The sequence below is a fragment of the Rhipicephalus sanguineus genome, chromosome 1, assembly GCF_013339695.2.
Source record: "Rhipicephalus sanguineus isolate Rsan-2018 chromosome 1, BIME_Rsan_1.4, whole genome shotgun sequence".
NCBI classification, from domain to species: domain Eukaryota; kingdom Metazoa; phylum Arthropoda; class Arachnida; order Ixodida; family Ixodidae; genus Rhipicephalus; species Rhipicephalus sanguineus.
In genome coordinates this window covers 11,045,155-11,068,432 of record NC_051176.1, presented here as the reverse complement: position 1 = coordinate 11,068,432, position 23,278 = coordinate 11,045,155, and the positions used below count along the sequence as shown (strand labels likewise).

Sequence of the window (23,278 nt, the reverse complement as noted above, 5' to 3'; positions counted from 1 at the left end):
CTCCTCCAGTCCTCGGGCCTCACCACTCCACATGGTGCCTAAAAAGACTGGTGGTTGGCGCCCATGCGGCGATTACCGTGCTCTTAACAAGGACACTGTGCCGGATTGGTGCCCGATTCCCTATATCCAGGATATCACTTCAGCACTGCACGGTTGCACCATTTTTTAGCAAGAACGACCTGGTCAAAGCCTATCACTAAATCGCACTTGAACCCGCAGACATTCTGAAGACCGCCATTACGACACCCTTCGGCCTGTTCCAATATCTACGCATGCAATTTAGTCTTCGCAACGCGGCACAAACCTTTCAACGTTTCGTCGACCAGGTGTTACGTGGCTTGACCTGCTGCCTCGCCTATCTCGGTGATATACTCGACTTCAGTACCTCTACTGAAGCTCACAAGCACCATCTGCGTCAAGTACTTAAGAGGCTTAGCAAATTGGACCTCGGTTTTAACGGCCCTAAGATAATTCCAGTTCACGCAGCTGGACATCCTCGGCCATCGCGTCAACGCAGACGGCATTCGTCCACTACCGACTCGTGTAACTGCCATTTGTGAGTTTCCTCAGCCATCCACCACCAGGCAGCGGCGTGAATTTCTTGGCCTTGTCAACGTTTATCGTAGTCTCATTCCTCGATGCGCCGATATGCTGAAGCCGCTCAACGACCTTCTCATGGGCCTCAAAACACCGATCACCCTGGTAACCTGGAACAATGCGGCCGAGCATGTATTCAGAGACATCAAAGAAGCCACTGCCGGCGCTACACGCCTCGCCCACAGCGGCGCCCCAGCATCCTCCATGGTAGACGCATCTGACACTGCCGTCGGCGCCGTCTTGCAACAGTCCGTTGTTGCAGCTTCGGCCGAGAGCTACTCACAATCCACTTGGCTGTGAAGCACTTTCGACAGTTCCTCGAGGGAGGCTTCTTTCAAATCCTTGCGGATCTTAAACCACTGACGTCTGCTTCAGCATCCACGATCACTTCTTACGCACCCCGCGAAATGAGACAGCTCGCCTTCATCTCGAAATACACGAGGGACATTCACCATGTCTGTGGAAAAACCAACGCCGTTGCCGATGCGCCTTATCGCGCTGCTATCCATGCAACACAACACGGCCGAACAAGCATCTTTACAGCCGTGGCTGTCGCCTAGAATAATGACGAGGAGCTCCAACCTGCTAGAAAACCGCGGCACATCTCTCGTCTTGGCTGACGTCTTGGTGCCTGACTGTGACGTGCCCCTCGTTTCTGATACGTCGACAGGACGTCCTCGTCCCTGCGTACCTCTCCCGTTCCGTCGACCAGTCTTTCATGTCTTGCACTCCTTGGCTCACCCTGGCATTCGCGCCACACAGCGACGTATCACTTCACGTTATGTGTGGCCGAGCATTAATGTAGACGTCCGTCGTTGGTCACGTGCGTGGATCAGGGGCCATGTTTAAATTGCATCGTCACACTGCCACTCCTCTTGGCATGTTCCTGTGGGATGACGTGAGGCGTTCACTTTCCCACATGTTTTATCGCTGCTTGCTCTCCGATGTACAACCACAACCGCTGTCGTTCTTGCGGGCGTCTTCTTCTAACGCGCTAGGCTCGAACGTGCGGAGCAGCTGAAGCGCAACGTCGTCGTCTTCTCTCGCGTTGACGGCTCGCCATAGGGCCTCCCCTCTAGCGAGGTAGCCTTTGCACGAAGGAGCGATCCTTATGAGTAGCTGGTAGTTGCTACTGTTGCGAAGCGCGTTCGTCTGGTGTTGGAGGATGGCTTGTCGTCTGCGAGGACGAGGTCGGTGTCGAGGAAGGCCGGCTTAATGCGGTCAATGGAGACACTGTCCTCGCGTCCATTAAGCAGCAGGACAAAATGCTTGGGGCAACGCTTGATGACTCTAAAGGGTCCGTCGTAAGGCGGTTGTAGTGGTGGTCTGATAGCATCGTGCCGTACCAAGACGTGTGTGCAATCCCGCAGAGCACGACTGACGAAACTTGGGCGTGAGTGTTGACGTGGTGGGATAGGAGACACGTCTTTCATGGCGTTCCTGAGGCGACCGGCATAATCAGCAACGTCCATTGGTGGTACCGGAGACACGTCGAAAAACTGGCCAGGAAGCCTTAAGGTCGTGCCAAAAACGAGCTCAGCTGAGGAGCAAGAAGCGTCCGTGCGTCTCGTGCTGCGAAGGGCGAGGAGGACGAGTGGCAGTCGCTCCGGCCAGGGTATCAACGATCGTGAGTCCATGAGCGAGGCTTGGAGTTGGCGGTGAAACCGCTCAACCATGCCATTCGACATAGGGTGGTAGGCTGTCGTCTTGATGTGGTTGACACCAAGCATGCGGGACAAAGTCCGGAAGAGCGCGGAGTCAAATTGACGACCTCGATCCGTTGTGATGGTCTTGGGAACTCCGTACCGGCTTATCCACACGGTGATGAGTCTGTGGGCAACTGACTCTGCGGTGATGTTGGTGAGCGGTAGTGCCTCAGGCCACCGCGTGAACCGGTCTACGCACGTTAATATATAGCGGCTGTTTTCCGATGGGGGCAAAAGGCCTACGAGGTCCAGGTGCACGTGACTGAACCGTGAGTCAGGAGGTGTGAAGGTACCCAGTGGGCTCACTGTGTGACGCTGGACTTTGGTTTGCTGGCACTTGAGACAAGCACGTATCCAGCGGCGGACGTCGATGTTCATACGTGGCCATAGATATCGCGCTGTGATGAGGCGTTGAGTCGCACGTATGCCGGGGTGCGACAACGAATGCAAGGCGTCAAAGACACTGCCGCGATATGGCGCTGGAACGTACGGGCGAGGACAACCGGTAGACGTGTCACAAACTAGGGGAATCACGCAGCCTGGAAGTTGGACATCTTCAAACTTGAGGGAGTTCTCTTGGCGTCGGAGAACCTGAAGTTCGCTGTCCTCCTGTTGTGCAGTAGCCATGGCTGCAAAGGCGACTGGCGGGCGCTCATCCGTCGTTGCGTTGATTTCTACGCGGGATAGTGCGTCAGCCATGGGGTTGTCTTTGCCACTGATGTGCCGGATATCGCTCGTGAACTCCGATAGGTAGGCAAGCTGGCGGATCTCACGTGGGGTGTGGGCAGAGTTGGTAGCAGTCGAGGTAGACGTGAGCGGCTTGTGGTCGGTGAGGATAGGGAATTGCCGACCTTCGAGGACGTGGGGAAAATGCCTGACAGCCAAATAGGCCGCGAGTAGTTCGCGACCGAACGTGCTGTAATGGGACTCGGTCTGTGAGAGTTTCCTAGAGAAGAAAGGGACCGGCTGCCAAACTCCGTCGACCAACTGCTGCAGGACTGCTCCGATGGCGACGTCGGAGGCGTCCACGGTGAGTGACGTGATGGCGTCGCTCTTTGGATGTGCGAGGAGCGTTGCGTTAGCCAGAGCTTCCTTGATGGAACTGAAAGCTCTCTCAGCGTCGTCTGTCCAGGAGAAGGAAGCGTTCGGCTTCGTTTGACCGGACAGAAGTGCATGTAGCGGTTGCAAGATGGCCGCGCAATGTGGAGAAAACCGACGGTAATAGATGGCAAGCCTGAGGAATTCACACAGCTTCTTCGTAGTTGTTGGCCGTGGAAACTGCAATATAGCTTCCACGCGCGCCGTCGGTGGAGAGATCCCACGGGAATCCATGCGATGGTCAAGGAAGTCCAGTGAGGAAACTCCGAACACGCTCTTCGATCCGTTGACGACAAGTCCATATTTGCGGAGCCGCGTGAAAACCTGACGCAGGTGAATTTCGTGATCTTCTGCTGAAGTGCTGAAGACGAGGATGTCGTCGATGTACGCGAAGCAGCAGGTCAAACCACGAAGAACCTGGTCCACGAACCGTTGAAAGGTTTGTGCTGCGTTTCGTAGACCGAAGGGCATCCGTACGTATTCAAACATGCCAAAAGGTGTTATTATGGCAGTCTTCGGTACGTCGGAAGGCTCGACAGGTATTTGGTGGTATGCCTTCACTAGGTCGATTTTGCTGAATACGGTGGAACCGTGCAGCAATGCCGTGAAGTCCTGGATGTGCGGTATCGGATAGCGGTCCGGTACCGTCACTTTGTTGAGGGCGCGATAGTCACCGCACGGTCTCCAGTCACCTGAGGGTTTGGGGACCATGTGTAGCGGGGATGACCAGGCACCGGAAGAGGGGCGGACGTATCCGAGGTCAAGCATGTGCTCGAATTCTTGCCGTGCAATCTTGTAACGGTCAGGTGCGAGACGACGAGCACGTGCAAACACCGGTGCTCCTACTGTCACAATGTGATGAGTGACATTGTGGCGCACTGGATCTTCAAGAGATGGAGCACGGAAGAGGTCGGAAAATTCTTCCAGAAGCGTAGACCGCGGCGGAGAGACTTTGGCATGAGCTTGCACGAGACGTAAGGGTGGTAAACTCGATGTCACGCCTTGAACTGTTAGGTGGGTCTCAGAATCCACGAGGCGGCTATGTCGTAGGTCCACCACAAGCTTAAAATGCCAAAGAAAATCCGCACCGATATTTGGTACATGCACGTCGGCGATTAAGAAAGTACTAGTATTAAAGGGGTACTGACACGAAAATTTTCACTGGTCGTTATTTTGCGGCAAATGAAAGGCCAAGCCCTTAAGACCCTAGAAAAGGTAGTGCTAAGCGGGAGTGCACCCTGAAGGAGTAATTACAGTGTGTTTTTAAAAGCTAGTTTCGGTTCCTACTGTACCCTGACGTCACAGCACGGTATGAGCTTCTCGTCACGCGCTCGCACAATATACAGTGACGTTTCCACGGCCGCTCCGCAAGGTGGCTCCGTTGGTGACGTAGAAGCGGCCATTTTGAATGTTTTGGTGACGCACTAGCGGCCATCTTGGAAGTTTTGGTACCTGACGTCACCACAACTAGCCAGACTGCTGCGTGAAGTCACCAGAATTAGTACTGTAGCCTGAAGTCAAGCTAGTGTCGATGTCAGTAGGTGCGCCATGGAAAAATTGACTTTAATATCAAAATTAAATATCTTATCAGCATTTGCCGAGCTTCACACTTGCTCAGAGCCGTCTCTGCATACAGGAGATTTGTATGGCGGAGTACACTCGCCTTCGAAAAAAGGTGTCAGTACCCCTTTAAGTACTAGCGCTAGCCTAGCGTCGCTTCCCCTCGCTAGAGTACAGTCTACCTCGCTCACGCAACCGCCGTGCTGCACTACTCTCGAACCAAGCGACAGAGATCTTCAAGGGGAGGGGGGCGGGGGGAGGGGACACTAGCGCTAGCCTAGCCTCGCTTCCCCTCGCTAGAGTAGAGTCTAGCCTCGCTCACGCAACCGCCGTGCTGCACTACTGTCGAACCAAGCGACGGACATCTTCAAGGGGGGGGACACTAGCGCTTGCCTAGCCTCGCTTCCCCTCGCTAGAGTAGAGTCTAGCCTCGCTCACGCAACCGCCGTGCTGCACTACTCTCGAACCAAGCGACGGAGATCTTCAAGGGGGCAGGAGGAGGGGACACTAGCGCTAGCCTAGCCTCGCTTCCCCTCGCTAGAGTAGAGTCTAGCCTCGCTCACGCAACCGCCGTGCTGCACTACTGTCGAACCAAGCGACGGACATCTTCAAGGGGGGGGGGGGGGACACTAGCGCTTGCCTAGCCTCGCTTCCCCTCGCTAGAGTAGAGTCTAGCCTCGCTCACGCAACCGCCGTGCTGCACTACTGTCGAACCAAGCGACGGACATCTTCAAGGGGGGGGGGGACACTAGCGCTTGCCTAGCCTCGCTTCTCCTCGCTAGAGTATAGTCTACCTCGCTCATGCAACCGCCGTGCTGCACTACTCTCGAACCAAGCGAAAGAGATCTTCAAGGGGGGCGGGGGGAGGGGACACTAGCGCTAGTCTAGCCTCGCTTCCCCTCGCTAGAGTACAGTCTAGCCTCGCTCACGCAACCACCGTGCTGCACTACTCTCGAACCAAGCGACGGAGATCTTCAAGGGTTGGCGGGGGGAGGGGACACTAGCGCTAGCCTAGCCTCGCTTCCCCTCGCTAGAGTACAGTCTAGCCTCGCTCACGCAACCGCCGTGCTGCACTACTCTCGAACCAAGCGACGGCGATCTTCAAGGGGGGGGGAGGAGGGGACACTAGCGCTTGCCTAGCCTCGCTTCTCCTCGCTAGAGTACAGTCTAGCCTCGCTCACGCAACCGCCGTGCTGCACTACTCTCGAACCAAGCGACGGAGATCTTCAAGGGGGGGGAGGAGGGGACACTAGCGCTAGCCTAGCCTCGCTTCCCCTCGCTAGAGTACAGTCTAGCCTCGCTCACGCAACCGCCGTGCTGCACTACTCTCGAACCAAGCGACGGAGATCTTCAAGGGGGCGGGGGGAGGGGACACTAGCGCTAGCCTAGCCTCGCTTCCCATCGCTAGAGTAGAGTCTAGCCTCGCTCACGCAACCGCCGTGCTGCACTACTCTCGAACCAAGCGACGGACATCTTCAAGGGGGGGGGGGACACTAGCGCTTGCCTAGCCTCGCTTCTCCTCGCTAGAGTACAGTAGAGCCTCGCTCACGCAACCGCCGTGCTGAACTGCTCTCGAACCAAACGACGGCGATCTTCAAGGGGAGGGGGGGCGGGGGGAGGAGACACTAGCGCTAGCCTAGCCTCGCTTCCCCTCGCTAGAGTACAGTCTAGCCTCGCTCACGCAACCGCCGTGCTGCACTACTCTCGAACCAAGCGACAGCGATCTTCAAGGGGAGGGGGGGCGGGGGGAGTGGTCACTAGCGCTAGCCTAGCCTCGCTTCCGCTCGCTAGAGTACAGTCTAGCCTCGCTCACGCAACTGCCGTGCTGCACTACTCTCGAACCAAGCGACGGCGATCTTCAAGGGGAGGGGGGGGCGGGGGGAGGGGACACTAGCGCAAGCCTAGCCTCACTTCCCCTCGCTAGAGTAGAGTATAGCCTCGCTGACGCAACGACGGAGATGTTCAAAAGGGGGGGGGGGAACACTAGCGCTAGCCTAGCCCCGCTTCCCCTCGCTAGAGTACAGTCTAGCCTCGCTCACGCAACCGCCGTGCTGCACTACTCTCGAACCAAGCGACGGAGATCTTCAAGGGAGCGGGGGGAGGGGACACTAGCGCTAGCCTAGCCTCGCTTCCCATCGCTAGAGTAGAGTCTAGCCTCGCTCACGCAACCGCCGTGCTGCACTACTGTCGAACCAAGCGACGGACATCTTCAAGGGGGGGGGGGGGACACTAGCGCTTGCCTAGCCTCGCTTCTCCTCGCTAGAGTACAGTAGAGCCTCGCTCACGCAACCGCCGTGCTGAACTGCTCTCGAACCAAGCTACGGCGATCTTCAAGGGGAGGGGGGGGGGCGGGGGGAGGGGACACTAGCGCAAGCCTAGCCTCACTTCCCCTCGCTAGAGTAGAGTATAGCCTGGCTGACGCAACGACGGAGATGTTCAAAAGGGGGGGGGAACACTAGCGCTAGCCTAGCCCCGCTTCCCCTCGCTAGAGTACAGTCTATCCTCGCTCACGCAACCGCCGTGCTGCACTATTCTCGAACCAAGCGACGGAGATCTTTCAGGGAAGCCCACTAGCGCTAGGCTAGCCTCGCTGAGGCACACTCTAGCCCCACTCACGTTAAGGCGCGTTTATAGCCCGACCTTATGAGCGCGTTGGCGAGCGTCACATGCGTCGGAGCGCATCGGCTGAGTCCAGTTATACGTTGGCTGTGGCATTGCGTCGAACTATGGTCTGTTTTCGCCGACGTGACGCAGGGTACGCGCGCGTCTACCCTACGTCGCACTATAATCGCGCCTTAGCAGGAGCTAAAAACGTGAATAAAGTAAACATAACTAGCGCGCTGTGCGCGTGTTGTAGTTGATGTCGCCACACTAAATGCTTCTGGTTTTCCTCCATATGAACAGCTCATTTAAGCAAAACATGTACTCGACGAACGCGAAAAGGCATTTTTAGGCGCTGAAAAGCTGATATAGGCACGAACGTCGAAATAGGCACCTATAGGCACAATAAATGTTTGATTAAAACGTTTCCCTTCTTTGGTTCATGCTTGTATGTTAAATAGGCTCGAAACGGACTCGAGGAAAAAAAAAAAATGCCCCCACGTCCCCGAAGGGAATCGTGAGGAAATGCGAATGCATTTCTTGCGCCGAGAGTACAAGGCGTAGTAATTTTAATGGCGTAAAGCTGGACACATCGACGCGCTCAAGTGTCTCCTTTTTGGGCGCCTCTTGCAACGAACGCTTCCTACGTGCGTTCGTAATCACCTCAGGGATGTTGCCACCGCCTTCAATGCAGCACAAACGCCTTTAGAACACGCTGTTTTCAGGCTGTGCCAAGGCAGCACAAACGCTACAAACGCGTTTCAAACGCACTGCATTGAGGCGGTGGCTCAGGGAGGAGAGAGAGCGAACGGCGAGAGAAGGAGCGGCGAAGTACTGCACCTACCCTCTCCACACACGCGGGAGCTCCGCCGAGCCAATGCCCCCTAGAAAAAATTTGCGCTGGCCGAGCTCCCGCGATGCGAGCGCCCTCACACGCCATAGCGCGCTCCTCCTGTCCACTCACTCTCCGCTACTACGCCCGCACCACCTGCTCCGGCTGCTAGGGGCGAGGATAAGCGCGCGCGCCCGCAGTTGTTGCTATGGGAGAGGGAGTGAGAGCGGAGAGGCGCGCCGACAACGCCGGATGCCTTACATAGCCTGATTAAGAAATGCATTCGCATTTAAAATAGGCATTTTGCCTGAAGTTCCGATCTCTAACTGATGTACAAAATACGGCGCATCCCAGCCATGGTCAGTTTATGGACGGCGGACGCTCTGTTTGCCGCTATCAGTGTACAGTGTGTAATCCTGCAATTTGACTTTCCGTTTCCTCGCCGTAAGTTCGGCCAAATAAAGTCTCATCTGCGCCACGTCGACTGCCGCCTTTGTCGACCTCAGGACCCCGTGACAATATATATATATATATATATATATATATATATATATATATATATATATATATATATATATATATATATATATATAAAGGACAAAGAGAGAGTACGACGCACGTTGGTTTTTGCGGTATGTTTCGGCTGGTGGACCAGCCTTTGTCAAAGTAAGAAGTACATGTCAACGAGTCTCCTTATAAATACGATATACATGAGATAGCATAGCATGGCGACGTAAATCAGCGATTACACAATTCACTGCGTGCAGTGCTCATGACGGTACAGTTAGATCACATGCGGAAAAAAGAAGAAAAAAAAGAAAAAAATAGTACAAAAATCACTTCTTCGCGCACACAGCATTACTATGTACGAACGCGATATCGACAATTACAATGCTAACATGGCAATATCAATGTGCCGCGGACAGTGCAGCGAGATTGTACGTTCAGTTATTGCGAGGCAAATAGATGACTAGTCTACTCTTTTTATTGGCGCGTGCGCGGTGAAATACAGTCTTGCATCCATACCTATGGTAACAGGAGGGGTGATTATTCAGCGCAACTAACTATAAAACATGGATACATAAATGGACACAATCAAAGCGGCATGACCGACAGTATTCAGCAAGCTTAATCGATGACGTAACGGGCTGTAGGTTCAAGCGCAAAGCTGAACTTTCATGGATTGTCCCAGTTAAGGCTGATGATGCTTCGTGGGCACGCTAGAAAGTGTGCCTGTACTTTCGTTTAGACCTGATGAAACGGTGTTGAATTTATAGATTAAGTAAGACTCGCGGATTTCACGATCATGATGAGAATGAAAGCCTGATTCAAGTATAGTGGCCCTGATTTTGTCGAAAGAATGCCCTGGTAAGCGGATATGTTTAGAAAGCGGCAGGTTGGGTAGCGTATTAGTATGAGATCTATGGTTGTTGAAGCGTACTCGGAACGGCGTTTCAGTTTGGCCAATATACTGTTTTTGGCAGACGGCGCACTCGAGCATGTATATGACGTTAGAGCTATCGCAATCAAAGGAGCCGCGAACCTTAAGGGTGAAGTTTGAAGACGTACTAATGACTTCTTGGGTGGTTTGCATATGTAGACACAACTTGCAACGTGGTTTGTTACAAGGTGCACAACCAGATATTGTGGGTACATTTAATTTCGACGATGTTAACATGTCGCGGAGATTCTTCGACCGCCGGTAAACCACGCGAGGTGGTTCAGGAAAGATATTTTTCAAATGTTCACTTTGGGTAAGGATGTTGTGGTGGCGTTTCAGTATAGAAACAACCTTTGGCACTGATGCTGACTAAGTCAATACGAGATTAGTATCAGTACGTCGCTCAGGTAAACAGTTTCCGCCAAGAATATCGGCTCTATTCAATTGGTCTGCTCGGTCTATAGCGTCATCAACCAAGTCCGTCGGATAACGGCGTTTAATGAGAGCGCTTTTAAGTTGCTCGCAATTCGATACGAAGTCTTTGTGGTCGGAACACAATCGCTTAAATCGATGAGCCTGACTATAAGGTATACCCGTCTTGCAATGTCACACATGGCTGCTCTGGAAATGCAGAAGCTGGTTTCTGTCAGTAGGCCTGCGGTATAGTTTTGTGACCAATTTTCCTTCGGAAAGCATGACAGTGACATCCAGAAAGTTAACCGAATACGTAGAATAATTGTGTGAAAGCTTAATTGACGGATGAAAATTATTAAATCCTTCTATAAACTTTAAGAGGGTTTCCTCTCCATACGTCCAGATCAAGAATATATCATCTATAAAACGTCTATAAAACAGAGGCTGCAGGTCAGTGCTAGACAGAAAATCATTCTCTAGAATGCCCATGAAAATGTTAGCATAAATAGGGCCTATTCGGGTTCCCATTGACGTGCCGCTGATCTGAACGTAATGACAATTATTAAATTCAAAGTTATTGAGTTCAAGGATAAGCTTTAATAGCGATTGCAGGGCTTCTTTATTGATGAGTCTCTCGACAGAAGAACCCTCATAAGCCTTAAGCACTGCGGCAATTCCATCGGCATGCGGTATGTTAGTACAAAGTGAAGCGACGTCCAGTGTTACAAGTATTGCACTTTGCGGAATGATAAGACTTAATATGTCTCGAAGAAAATTATTAGTGTCCTTGACAAATGATGGAAATGTCTCGGGAATATGTTTAATAACGGAGTCAACATAGAGAGACAAATTTTCGGTTATACTGTTTATACCGGATATGATCGGACGGCCCGGGTTACCTTGCTTGTGAATCTTCGGGAGCATGTAAAATCTGCCGGCCACAGGACTGAGCGGTATAAGTGACCGAACAATTTTTTCCTCTAGTTTTTTCTCCTTTGCTAGTGTCGTAAGCTTATCCTGCAAGATGGACTTAAAGTTATCTGTTGGATCGGTCGGGAGGGCTCTATAAAAACTGTCATCCGAGAGCTGTCGGGTAGCTTCCGCTATGTAATCCTTCCTATTAAGGACAACGATTGCTCTTCCCTTGTCGGCAGGTTTAATAACAATGTCAGCATTACTGGACAGCTGTTCAAGCGCTACTTTTTCCTTCTTTGTCAAGTTATGTCGGTAAGGAACACGGGTCTTGTACGCCTCAAGGACCTCACGTTGCACAGCACTGATGTACATATCGAGACATTGATTTCGTTGCGGTGGTGGTGTCCATCTCTTGTGCGATGACATAGGTAGTGTAGTATTGCTGGAATTTTCACGGCCGTGAAAGTATTCTCTTAGGCGCATGTTTCGGGCAAAGTTGTCCAGATCTTTTAGAAGCTGGAATTCATTAAATCCACCTGAGGTTGGGCAAAAAGTAAGACCCCTCGACAAGGCAGTTATTTGAGCCCCAGAAAGAGTAATAGAGGATAGGTTTATAACATTGTTGCTTGGTTCAGTGGGCATACTTCTGACTGACGACTGAGTAGGGTCATATATATATATATATATATATATATATATATATATATATATATACATATATATGAAGGAAAGAAGATGAATCTTAAGGGCTGCTTTTCTTAGACACAATATTAGTAAGAACCGACAGACTATAACGCCAAGGAAAGTATTGGGGGTGTTATCTGTAGTATTTAGAATATAAATGTGAAGAAAGTAAAGTGGACGAAAAGATAACTTGCCGCCGGCAGGGACCGAACCTGCGACCTTCGAATAACGCGTCCGATGCTCTACCACTGAGCTACGGCGGTGGTCATCCTCCCGTCCACTTTATGGGGTATATATGTGCACTTAAACCTTGGAGTGTTAGTCAGCGCCAATCGCAGCCATGGCGGCGAGTGTGGAACACTCTTTTTCTGCTTTTCTGGCGTCACGTAGCACGTGATCTTTTTACGAGCTGGCAGCTGACCAATAATCCCTCGCATACTACCTGAACGCATCAAGTCTGCCAGAACGAGACCCTTGCTATGAATGAAGGAAAGAAGATGAATCTTAAGGGCTCGTTTTCTTTGTTAGACACAATATTAATGAGAACCGACAGTCTATAACGCCAAGGAAAGTATAGGGGGTGTTATCTGTAGTGTTTAGAATATAAATGTGAAGAAAGTAAAGTGGACGAAAAGATAACTTGCCGCCGGCAGGGACCGAACCTGCGATCTTCGAATACCGCGTCCGATGCTCTACCACTGAGCTACGGCGGCGGTCATCCTCCCGTCCACTTTATGGGGTATATATGTGCACTGAAACCTTGGAGTGTTAGTCAGCGCCAATCGCAGCCATGGCGGCGAGTGTGGAACACTCTTTTTCTGCCTTTCTGGCGTCACGTAGCACGTGATCTTTTTACGAGCTGGCAGCTGACCCGAGCTGGAAGTGGACGGGAGGATGACCGCCGCCGTAGCTCAGTGGTAGAGCATGGGACGCTTTATTCGAAGGTCGCAGGTTCGGTCCCTGCCGGCGGCAAGTTATCTTTTCGTCCACTTTACTTTCTTCACATTTATATTCTAAATACTACAGATAACACCCCCTATACTTTCCTTGGCGTTATAGTCTGTCGGTTTATATATATATATATATATATATATATATATATATATATATATATATATATATATATATATATATATATATATATATATATATATATATATAGTGGAACCTCGGTGATACGATCACAGCTCATACGACTTTCGGGGTGATAAGAATTTTTCGTTGGTCCCGGCCAAGGCCCATTGCCTGCAATGTAATGGAGTACGATTGCTGCGAGCCGATTTTCACTCAGCGATGTTTGATACGACCGTACGCTACCGCCCAGGCACGAAGAGGTGCTGTCCGCGCTGTCGCGGGAGACGCAGCAAGCACGGGCGAGCGCGGGAATGCAAGCGTGGGCATGCACGCCGCACCGCCAAATCGTCAGAATTACGGTGTAGGAAAAACACTTTTCTAAAGGTGGACGAGGACCGAAAGAAGGCGAGGACGCTCTCGGCGAAGGATCAGGCCTCACAACGTCAACATGCGTGACAGTTGAGGTCGCACTTATGCGGGCACGGTCGTAAATCTACAAATCTCCCAAAAAACATCCCCAGCACCTAGGCGATAACAAAATCAGAACAGAGGACCGTGGTTCTGTAATTTTGTGGCCTTGATCCATCGCGTCAAAGCGCTTCTTTTGTCACTTGCGCTGTAGTACTCCGGTGTCATGCAAAAAAGCATACTTAAATTTGGAAGGGGCCACTGCTGTCGCGGGTCACAACGTACCTGGTTCATTAATTAAATACGCGCTTACGGACCGTATATTTACGAGTGCTGGTATGACTGCCGACATCTAAAAACTTAACTGACAATGATTCAGGGTTCTTCCTGACGTTACCGCGGCCCTGAAAAACAATAAATGAAAATGAACGCCAGCTTTCTTTTGCCGCATGCCAATTTTCCATGCTTTCTGGTGATACGAATTTCGGGTGATACAAATATTTTTGGTGGTCCCGTGAGATTCGTATCACCGAGGTTTCACTGTATTGTCACGGGGTCCTGACGTCGACAAAGGCGGCAGTCGACGTGGCGCAGATGAGACTCTTCATTTGGCCGAACTTTCGGCGAGGAAACGGAAAGTGATAATATATATATATACCGGGTGTCCCAGCTATCTTTAGCCAAGGGTTAAAAAATACAATATTAGAGGCAGGCGAGTGAAATCAGTCGCAAATTGCTGACCTTGCGCACTACAGACAATGTTTTGTTTTGTAATTAACTAATTTGTTAATTACGACAATTTAACTAAATTGCTAAATATTGAGTTTAGGCAATAAATGCTGCTTGCAAAGTTCGAGAGCGTCTTCAGAAACCCGAACTGCATTATTTGCGATAAAGAAAGTCTCACGTATACCATTTTTTCCAAGCTGCAAAGAAAGCCCGCGAAATACAAAAAGAACCACGTGACTAGCGCCCGCGCGAGCCGCGAGAATGCTGCCCTCGACCGTGGTTTGAGCGAACGAAATCAGGCACGGCCGCAACTCGCCGACTCCGTTGCAGCGGTAGGCCGATAAGCGGGCGGTGGTTTCTTGCCCGTTGCCAGCCAGTGGGCGCGCGTGACGGTGCAAGTTGTAGTGAGCGCGCAATGGAGCGCGGGCCAAAAAACCACCTTTAACTTATCGGCCTACCACTGCTCCGGAGACGGCGAGTAGCGGCCGCAGCTGATTTCGTTCGCTCGAACCATGGCTGAGGGCAGCATTCTCGCGGCGCGCGCGGGCGCTAGTCACGTGGTTCTTTTTTGTATGTCGCGGGCTTTCTTTGCAGCTTGAAAAAAATGGTATACGTGAGACTTCCTTTATCGCAAATATGCAATTGGGGTTTCTGAAGACGCTCTCAAACTTTGCAAGCAGCATTTCTTGCCTAAAGTCAATATTTAGCAATTTAGTTAAATCGTCCTAATTAACAAATTAGTTAATTACAAAACAAAATATTGTGTGTAGTGCGCAAGGTGGCTGTCAGCAATTTGCAACTGATTTCACTATATATATATATATATATATATATATATATATATATATATATATATATATATATATATATATACGGTAGAAAAAGAGGTCGACAAGCGTGCGAAACAGAACTTTTACTAACGTTTCGGCAGGAGGGCCTGCCTTCGTCAGAGTGCCTTCGCCGTTCACTCTGACAGAGGCAGGCCCTCCTGCCGAAACGTTAGTAAAACTTGTGTTTCGCACGTGTGTCGACCTCGTTTTCTACTACATTTTTCACCGGATCTGTTGAATTTCACCCCACCATATATATATATATATATATATATTCAGCAGAACTGCTTTGCAATAAATGCCTATATCCTTCTTGTTGTCGATGATGAATTCGCCTTCGCGCTGCCAATGGTTAGATTCCTGGTTAGCTCAGTCGCTAGAGCGACCGCCGCCGGAAAGGCGTTGATCCCGGGTTCGATCCGCGGTCCACGACGAATTTCTCGGCATCTAAGAAGCTTTGTTTCTGAGAAGTCCGTATGTATTTTCTTGTAGCTTCGTGCTACAAACGGGTGGTTGTCAATTTTCCTATATATATATTTACACCATATGTTTTGCCCAAACTATATTCTTCAATAAAAAAAATGAAAGCGAGACTATGTTGTATCAAAGCGGCTACGCAAGATTGTGCATGTGAAAATGTTCTCAAGACAAGAAATTTTTTTTAGCCTATGCCGCGTAACCGTGCTTGAAGATGGCAATATCTCAAAGAAAAAATACAGTTAGATTGTAAAAGATAGGCGGCTTTGTGGTTAAATCCGCTAAACGTAATTATTCTAATAGCTTGATTTTGTAGCACTTGTAATGAATGTAGATGAGCCATGTATTTCCCCAACTTGTAATGCAGTAGTAATTGTGTGAATGGACAAATGAAAAAGCCGGCAGATCCTACGCATTGTGGGAATCGATGTAATGCGAAGCAGCCAGCAAAGAGCTGCATACATCGTCTTGTATGTCATTGAGGAAAATGCGTGTCATGGTTTCATGTTATCTCCAATTATTTATGTTCGTAACACAGTCACGTCGCGCAATACCAACTTCGGGGTAGATCAAGCTAGCGAACGGCCGCTAGCGCACCATGAGCGTGGCACGTAAGTCATGCTGTACATGACATGTGTGTCATGACTTTCATGTTAATTCGTGTTATTTATGTTCGTCACACAGTCACAACGCAAGATGCCAATTTTGTTGTATATCAAGCTAGCGAAACGGCCGCCAGCGCACCATGAGCGTGGCACGTAAGTCATGGTGTACATGCCATGCGTGTCATGATTTTCATGTTAACTCGTGTTTTTATGTTCGACACGCAGTCACGTCGCGCAATACCAATTTCGGGGTAGATCAAGCTAGCGAAAGGGCCACCAGCGTCCCATGAGCGTCGCAGGTATGTCATGCTGTACATGACATGCGTGTCATGATTTTCATGTTAACTCGTGTTTGTATGTTCGTCACACAGTCACGTCGCGCAATACCAATTTCGGGGTAGATAAAGCTAGCGAAACGGCCGGCAGTGCCCCATGAGCGTGGCACGTAAGTCATGCTGTATATGACATGCGTGTCATGATTTTCATGTTAACTCGTGTTATTTATGTTCGTCACACAGTCACGTCACGCAATACCAATTTCGGGGTAGATAAAGCTAGCGAAACGGCCGGCAGTGCCCCATGAGCGTGGCACGTAAGTCATGCTGTATATGACATGCGTGTCATGATTTTCATGTTAACTCGTGTTATTTATGTTCGTCACACAGTCACGTCACGCAATACCAATTTCGGGGTAGATAAAGCTAGCGAAACGGCCGGCAGTGCCCCATGAGCGTGGCACGTAAGTCATGCTGTATATGACATGCGTGTCATGTTTTTCATGTTAACTCGTGTTATTTATGTTCGTCACACAGTCACGTCACGCAATACCAATTTCGGGGTAGATAAAGCTAGCGAAACGGCCGGCAGTGCCCCATGAGCGTGGCACGTAAGTCATGCTGTATATGACATGCGTGTCATGATTTTCATGTTAACTCGTGTTATTTATGTTCGTCACACAGTCACGTCACGCAATACCAATTTCGGGGTAGATAAAGCTAGCGAAACGGCCGGCAGTGCCCCATGAGCGTGGCGCGTAAGTCATGCTGTATATGACATGTGTGTCATGATTTTCATGTTAACTCGTGTTATTTATGTTCGTCACACAGTCACATCACGCAATACCAATTTCGGGGTAGATAAAGCTAGCGAAACGGCCGGCAGTGCCCCATGAGCGTGGCACGTAAGTCATGCTGTATATGACATGCGTGTCATGATTTTCATGTTAACTCGTGTTATTTATGTTCGTCACACAGTCACGTCGCGCAATACCAATTTCGGGGTAGATAAAGCTAGCGAAACGGCCGGCAGTGCCCCATGAGCGTGGCACGTAAGTCATGCTGTATATGACATGCGTGTCATGATTTTCATGTTAACTCGTGTTATTTATGTTCGTCACACAGTCACGTCACGCAATACCAATTTCGGGGTAGATAAAGCTAGCGAAACGGCCGGCAGTGCCCCATAAGCGTGGCACGTAAGTCATGCTGTATATGACATGCGTGTCATGATTTTCATGTTAACTCGTGTTATTTATGTTCGTCACACAGTAACGTCGCAAGATACCAATTTTGATGTATATCAAGCTAGCGAAACGGCCGCCAGCAAACCATGAGCGTGGCACGTAAGTCATGCTGTACATTACATGCGTGTCATGATTTTCATGTTAATTCGTGTGTTATGTTCGTCACACAGTCACGTCACGCAAACCAATTTCGGGGTAGATCAAGATAGCGAAACGGCCGCAAGCGCACCATGAGCATGGCACGTAAGTCATGCTGTACATTACATGCGTGTCATGCTTTTCATGTTAATTCGTGTGTTATGTTCGTCACACAGTCACGTCACGCAAACCAATTTCGGGGTAGATCAAGATAGCGAAACGGCCGCGAGCGCACCATGAGCGTGGCATGTAAATCATCCTGTACATGACATGCGTGTCACGACTTTCATGTTATGACTTGTCAATGATGTTCGTCATACAGTCGTATTACGCCATACCAATTTTGGTGTACATTCGATTAACCAAGCGACTAGGAGAGCACAAAGTCGTAGGCGCATAGATAGATAGATAGATAGATAGATAGATAGATAGATAGATAGATAGATAGATAGATAGATAGATAGATAGATAGATAGATAGATAGATAGATAGATAGATAGATAGATAGATAGATAGATAGATAGATAGATACGCTCAAAGTCGCCTAAGTTCGCTAAGGAATGCTTCGCATTTAAAACACATTATATCGCGTCACTTGAAGTTTTTCTTGTAGTTGAAACCAAAGTTTAATTACTAGAAAAATATTATTTTTTTCGCCACGCATTTCCGAAGTGTTTTTATACCTGTAATGCTATTTATGCTGAACGCCTATTAGTGTCTCCATGAACTCCGCTTTTGGATTATTCATCGTCAAACATAAATGTGTAGCCCTGTTTGGCAATCGCAAAACGCACGACAGCGAATTTGGTATGTCCTATTCATAGTAAATGAAAGAAGGGAATTCTGAGCTCGTTTTTTTTTTCTTTGACACAACCTTAATAAAATATGTATATCTGCTTGTTTTTAATAATGGTTTTATAACATTCAAGTTAATGACGTCTGAATCATTTCGCAAACTTAATTCGCTGAATCACTAACCTTCGTCCCTCTTGTTTTTTATATTTGCAGAAGCGTGCCCTCTACCATCTGCAGAAGATCCAAGCTTGACAGAAGTTCCGTCAGGTGAACGACGCTACCTGTGATTTAGCCACAAATGAAAAATAAGCATCAGGAAAGCTAAAACAGAATGATGATGGTACCATAAAAATGACAACGTATTTACAGCTTTAATAGATTGCCTTAAGTGATGTAGAAATGTAGCCTCTCGAAGCCGTCATTTTTTCGCTCTCCACCAACCTTTAAAGTGTAAAGTCGGTGAAATGCGGGTCTTTTGAGGTATGTTATAACTATGGCGAATCAATAGGCATTTGAGGTGAGGTATACGAGCTATAATGCCATGCTTTTGGCGTCCATTTCATATCGCTTAGCTATTCAGTGCACCTCACAATGGAACCTCGTGGCGACAAAAAAGTGTGCAAGCATGTGCAGTTATTCCTTTCTTTGTCCTCCTTCGCTAATGCGTCTTTATTCTGATTATTTATGAGCTATGTTTATACGCTTCTTCAGGAAACAAGAGCAAAACTAACTCTCTTGGAAATACTTCTGGGTTCATTTTATGTGCCTTCACTAATGCTTCCTACCAAATATTGACTTGTGTCTGAAGAGAAAGGTAGTTTTCTTTATATATTTTTTACAAAGGAGCTGTTAAGCTTTTCGTTATGCCGTTTCACATCAGCAGAAAATGAAGCGCCATTTCGCTCCACTTCTTCTTCCTCTTCGGTGCCAGAACATGTGCACATGTTTGTCCAGAGTTGGATGCAGTTAACCTTGATGGCTGAGAGAATAAGTACAAAGCGAAAGAGAGAAATTCTTGGCGAAAAAATTGTTCAAGGGGCGGCATACGAACCCGCGTACCCACGATCCGAAGGCGAGCAACGTAACCACCTGGCTATCCAGACACGTTAGCAGAGCGTAACGTAGCCTTGTCTAGGATATATAGCAAAAGGGGTGTGATAGGCAAGTGCGGGTGAGTAGGAGGGAAAGCGAGGGGGGAGAGAGTAAAGCATGGCATAGAAATTAACAAAGAGGAAGCGAGAGGTAGAGACAGAGAAAGAAAGGGAAGAATATATATATATATATATATATATATATATATATATATATATATATATATATATATATATCAACATATAGGCATAAACGGATCCAAAAAAGACAAAAAATAAAGAGAAGAAAGAGAAACAAGCAAGTCCACTCAGCTGCGCTCTTCCTTCAGGCTTGTCAAAGCGAATGTGCCTAAATTTTTTATTTTTTTTTGCTTTAGTAGCCTAATAAGGTTGTTTCTCGGTTTCACGGTTCACAAGCGGCGCAACGCAAAGACGTTGAGATGCTCGATATCACTATTAGGTGAAATTGTATTTTAGTGCAAGCAACACGTTCATGATTGCAAGTAGTTACACCATTATTTCATTATTTCGTGCCTTCAGGTGGTCATCCATCATCAGCTTGACCAACCTTTCAGCTCGTTATTGCGATATGCGTTATTTTCCGACCGGAAGGTCGTAGAGTCTTCAGAGTCGTCCGCTCCCCTAACAGTAGTGGTCGTAGCAATACGTCATACCTCCTAGTAATCGCGTCATATCTACTGACACTTCACTCTTTGAATGGAAACATGAAATGCCGAGCAGGAGCCAGCAAAGAAATATGTACATACGCAAAATTCTGCCTGTTCAGCAGCCCCGGCACTATAGAAGTACGTCATGGAAGAGCCGTGCCAATACATCATTCCATTCTTTTGCTGAATGAATTACTGCGATAGATGTGCGTCTGTATCTGAAATGCGCTTTTTGCCCGCATGTCCAGGTAGGGAAATGTGCTTCCTCGATCCAAAGAAGGGCTTCTGCGGTGACCAGCAGACAATATACTACTACGACCGGCATTCACGGAGTTGCAAATCGTTCTTATTCTCTGGCTGCGGAGGGAACGAGAACCACTTCCTGACGCAAGAAGAGTGCGTGGAGCGGTGCGAGAAGCCCTTAGAAGATGCTCGTGGTAAGGCAAATTCTCATCAAGTATGAATAGTTTCGCTTTGGCTGAAGTTTCGCTTCAAACATCGCCTTTCTAAGGGACACGCTTTTGCAGCTTTTCTCACGTTTGAAACATACCGCAAGAACGTGCCTCTCAGACTCCCATGATATTAGTTTTAAGAATATCCAAGCTTTCTGCACGAGCCTTACAAGTGAAGTGAAGAGGACTTCAGGCGAAAAATCGGGTAAACCGACTGTAATCAGTTCAACAAGTCTCACTCCGAATGACTGTCTGACAAAAATAAGAATTTTTAACTAGTTTTCCTGACTATATTTTCAGCAGACAGCGGATAGCATTTGTAGGGCTAGGTTTCGTAGTTGAGTTGAGCAGAGATAAAGGATATATCTCCTTAATAAATGAAGAAAGAAAGAGCAATTTATGCTTTCGTTGCGGGGTTCTATGTACTCTATACAAAGTTTGTCATTTCCCTGCTAATGAAGGGCTGCTAGAATGTTTGCTTTTTGCGTCGACATTCAGACCACTCTATGAAGCGAGTGCCTGGTTAAAAAACATGACAACCCTACTGAAAAAGCCTTGCAAATCTGCCTCGCGAATTTTGAAGGCGTCTGCAGTCGTAGTTGTCAGACTTCCACCACTGGAGCATAATTTCGGACGTCTCTGTGGACTTCTGTAGAATGAACAAAGATTCCCAGTTGATCGCTTCATTTCTCTTGTTCCCGAACGTCGTGCCACTCTTCAATATAATCTATAAAGATCCTCTTTGAGGGATTCTCCTGGCAGGTTTCAGCAGTGTTACGCATGGTTTTTACTGTGCTGTTTTTCCCCCATTATATTATGGTGTATGCCTTGCTAACGATGTTGTAGCGGTAAAGGGTAGCAATTGGACTATGCGGGTAGAACTGGCAGGAGGTGGACTAAGATATTTCGGTCTATTTTCGGGGTTCGTTACAGTTTGGTAATAAAGGCGCGAATAAGCTTCTCGATGCTCACTCACTGTATGTGTATGGTTCGATATAAGGGGATATCACGCGGCACGGAATTTGTAACTGTCTTTTTTCAAGCCCGATATATCGTCAAGCTGAATATGCTTTACCCCACACCTTGTTTAATGGATTTATGGTATTTCTGCACATTGCAAGCAGTGTTGTGACAGTACCATGTAGCTCTCACACCATCTTGCCACGCCCGCTTCTTGTTTTGATGTAATCGGGTTTGACCAGCAATGACGGGACGCTCGGCGCTGACCGCGCCGGCAGTTTTCGAGAAGCTTTGCGATTGTAGTATATCACTTTGTTAAGATTGCGCGCAGGCCGCGAACAGCCTAGATTATTGCGGAAGCTTCCGCGACACCAGTGATCAGAATGGAAAGTTCGATGTGTGATGTATAAAAGACGGCGCGTCCCAGCCATGAGCAGTTTACTGCCCGCCGACACCCTGTTCGCCGCTATCAGTGTACAGCGTGTATTGCTGTAGTTTGAGTTTTCATTTCCCTTCATATTGAAACAGCGCAAAAGACGTAGTACACAGAAAGACTTGACAACGCAAGCGCTGAACTGACAACTGAATGCTTTATTCAAGCGAAACATAGAAAGGACAGAAGAAGAAAGAACAAAAAATGCGCACGCAACCTATCCACGTGACAAAGGACTGCACTCTAGTACCATCATTATGTCTTCTCCAAGTACGTTAACTCGCAATCAAGTACAGAAATCGACGGTGCACTGACACACGTGTCACCGTTTTTGCAGATAGCGAAGGATTCAGCTATCTCTCTTATGCGAGAATCCGTGTGTCTAAAAATGGTGGTCGTGCGGCAGAATTCTGGGGTGCAACCACAGGCGGCACAGTGGGCAGACAAATGAGGAGAACGGCCTGCGTGAGCACCATAGCTCTTTAAAGGGTGCGCCGTTCTCCCGTTTGTCTGCCCACTGTGCCGCCTGTGGTTGCACCCCAGAATGCTGCCGCACCACCACCATTTTTAGACACACGGATTCTCGCATAAGAGAGATAGCTGAATCCTTCGCTATCTGCAAAAACGGTGACACGTGTGTCAGTGCACCGTCGATTTCTTTACTTGATTGCGAGTTAACGTACTTGGAGAAGACATAATGATGTTACAAGTGTAGTCCTTTGTCACGTGGATAGGTTGCGTGCGCATGTTTTGTTCTTTCTTCTTCTGTCTTTCTATGTTTCACTTGAATAAAGCAGCTTGCGTTGTCAAGTCTTTCTGTGTCTTTTGCGCTGTTTCAATATGAATGCAAACCAAGTAGCCCAACTCTGCCTTTTGTTTCATTTCCCTGGCACAAGTTTGGCCAAATAAAGGGTTTCATCTTGAACACGCCGACTGCTGTCTTCGTCGACGTCATGACCTCGTGATAATATAGCGGAACACGACGAAAGCTCAGACGTTAACAATGTGGGCACACATAGCAGGCTATGCTTGTCCATGTCGCGTCACATGACCACTGGGAGCCGTGAGAGAGCCACGGAAAAAGGACTTGTATAGTGATTCGTTGTAACAACTCCGCGCAGACTTTCCGTTTAAGTGAACTGCGGGAACTTTCAAGAACGTTCCCTGCTTTGGAGCTCCTGTGATCGCTCTTCCAATGACAAGTTATAGATGTAAATTTATCATATTACATTTATTACTGCGATTACA

General features: G+C 48.4%; 1 protein-coding gene and 2 non-coding genes across 3 annotated transcripts in view; 2 read left to right on the top strand and 1 right to left on the bottom strand.

Annotated features, from left to right (window-relative positions):
* LOC119389414 (papilin) overlaps positions 1-23,278 on the top strand; it is a gene marked incomplete in the record, with an annotated part of 1,122,639 nt that overhangs the window by 383,400 nt on the left and 715,961 nt on the right. Inside the window, 2 exon segments of the mRNA XM_049412048.1 lie at positions 18,640-18,693; positions 20,434-20,622. Of these exon segments, the coding sequence (XP_049268005.1) occupies positions 18,640-18,693; positions 20,434-20,622 (243 nt within the window).
* Trnap-cgg (transfer RNA proline (anticodon CGG)) lies at positions 12,490-12,561 on the bottom strand. Its single transcript has one exon. It is a non-coding gene; the product is annotated as a tRNA-Pro (tRNA).
* Positions 12,749-12,820, top strand: Trnak-cuu (transfer RNA lysine (anticodon CUU)). Its single transcript has one exon. It is a non-coding gene; the product is annotated as a tRNA-Lys (tRNA).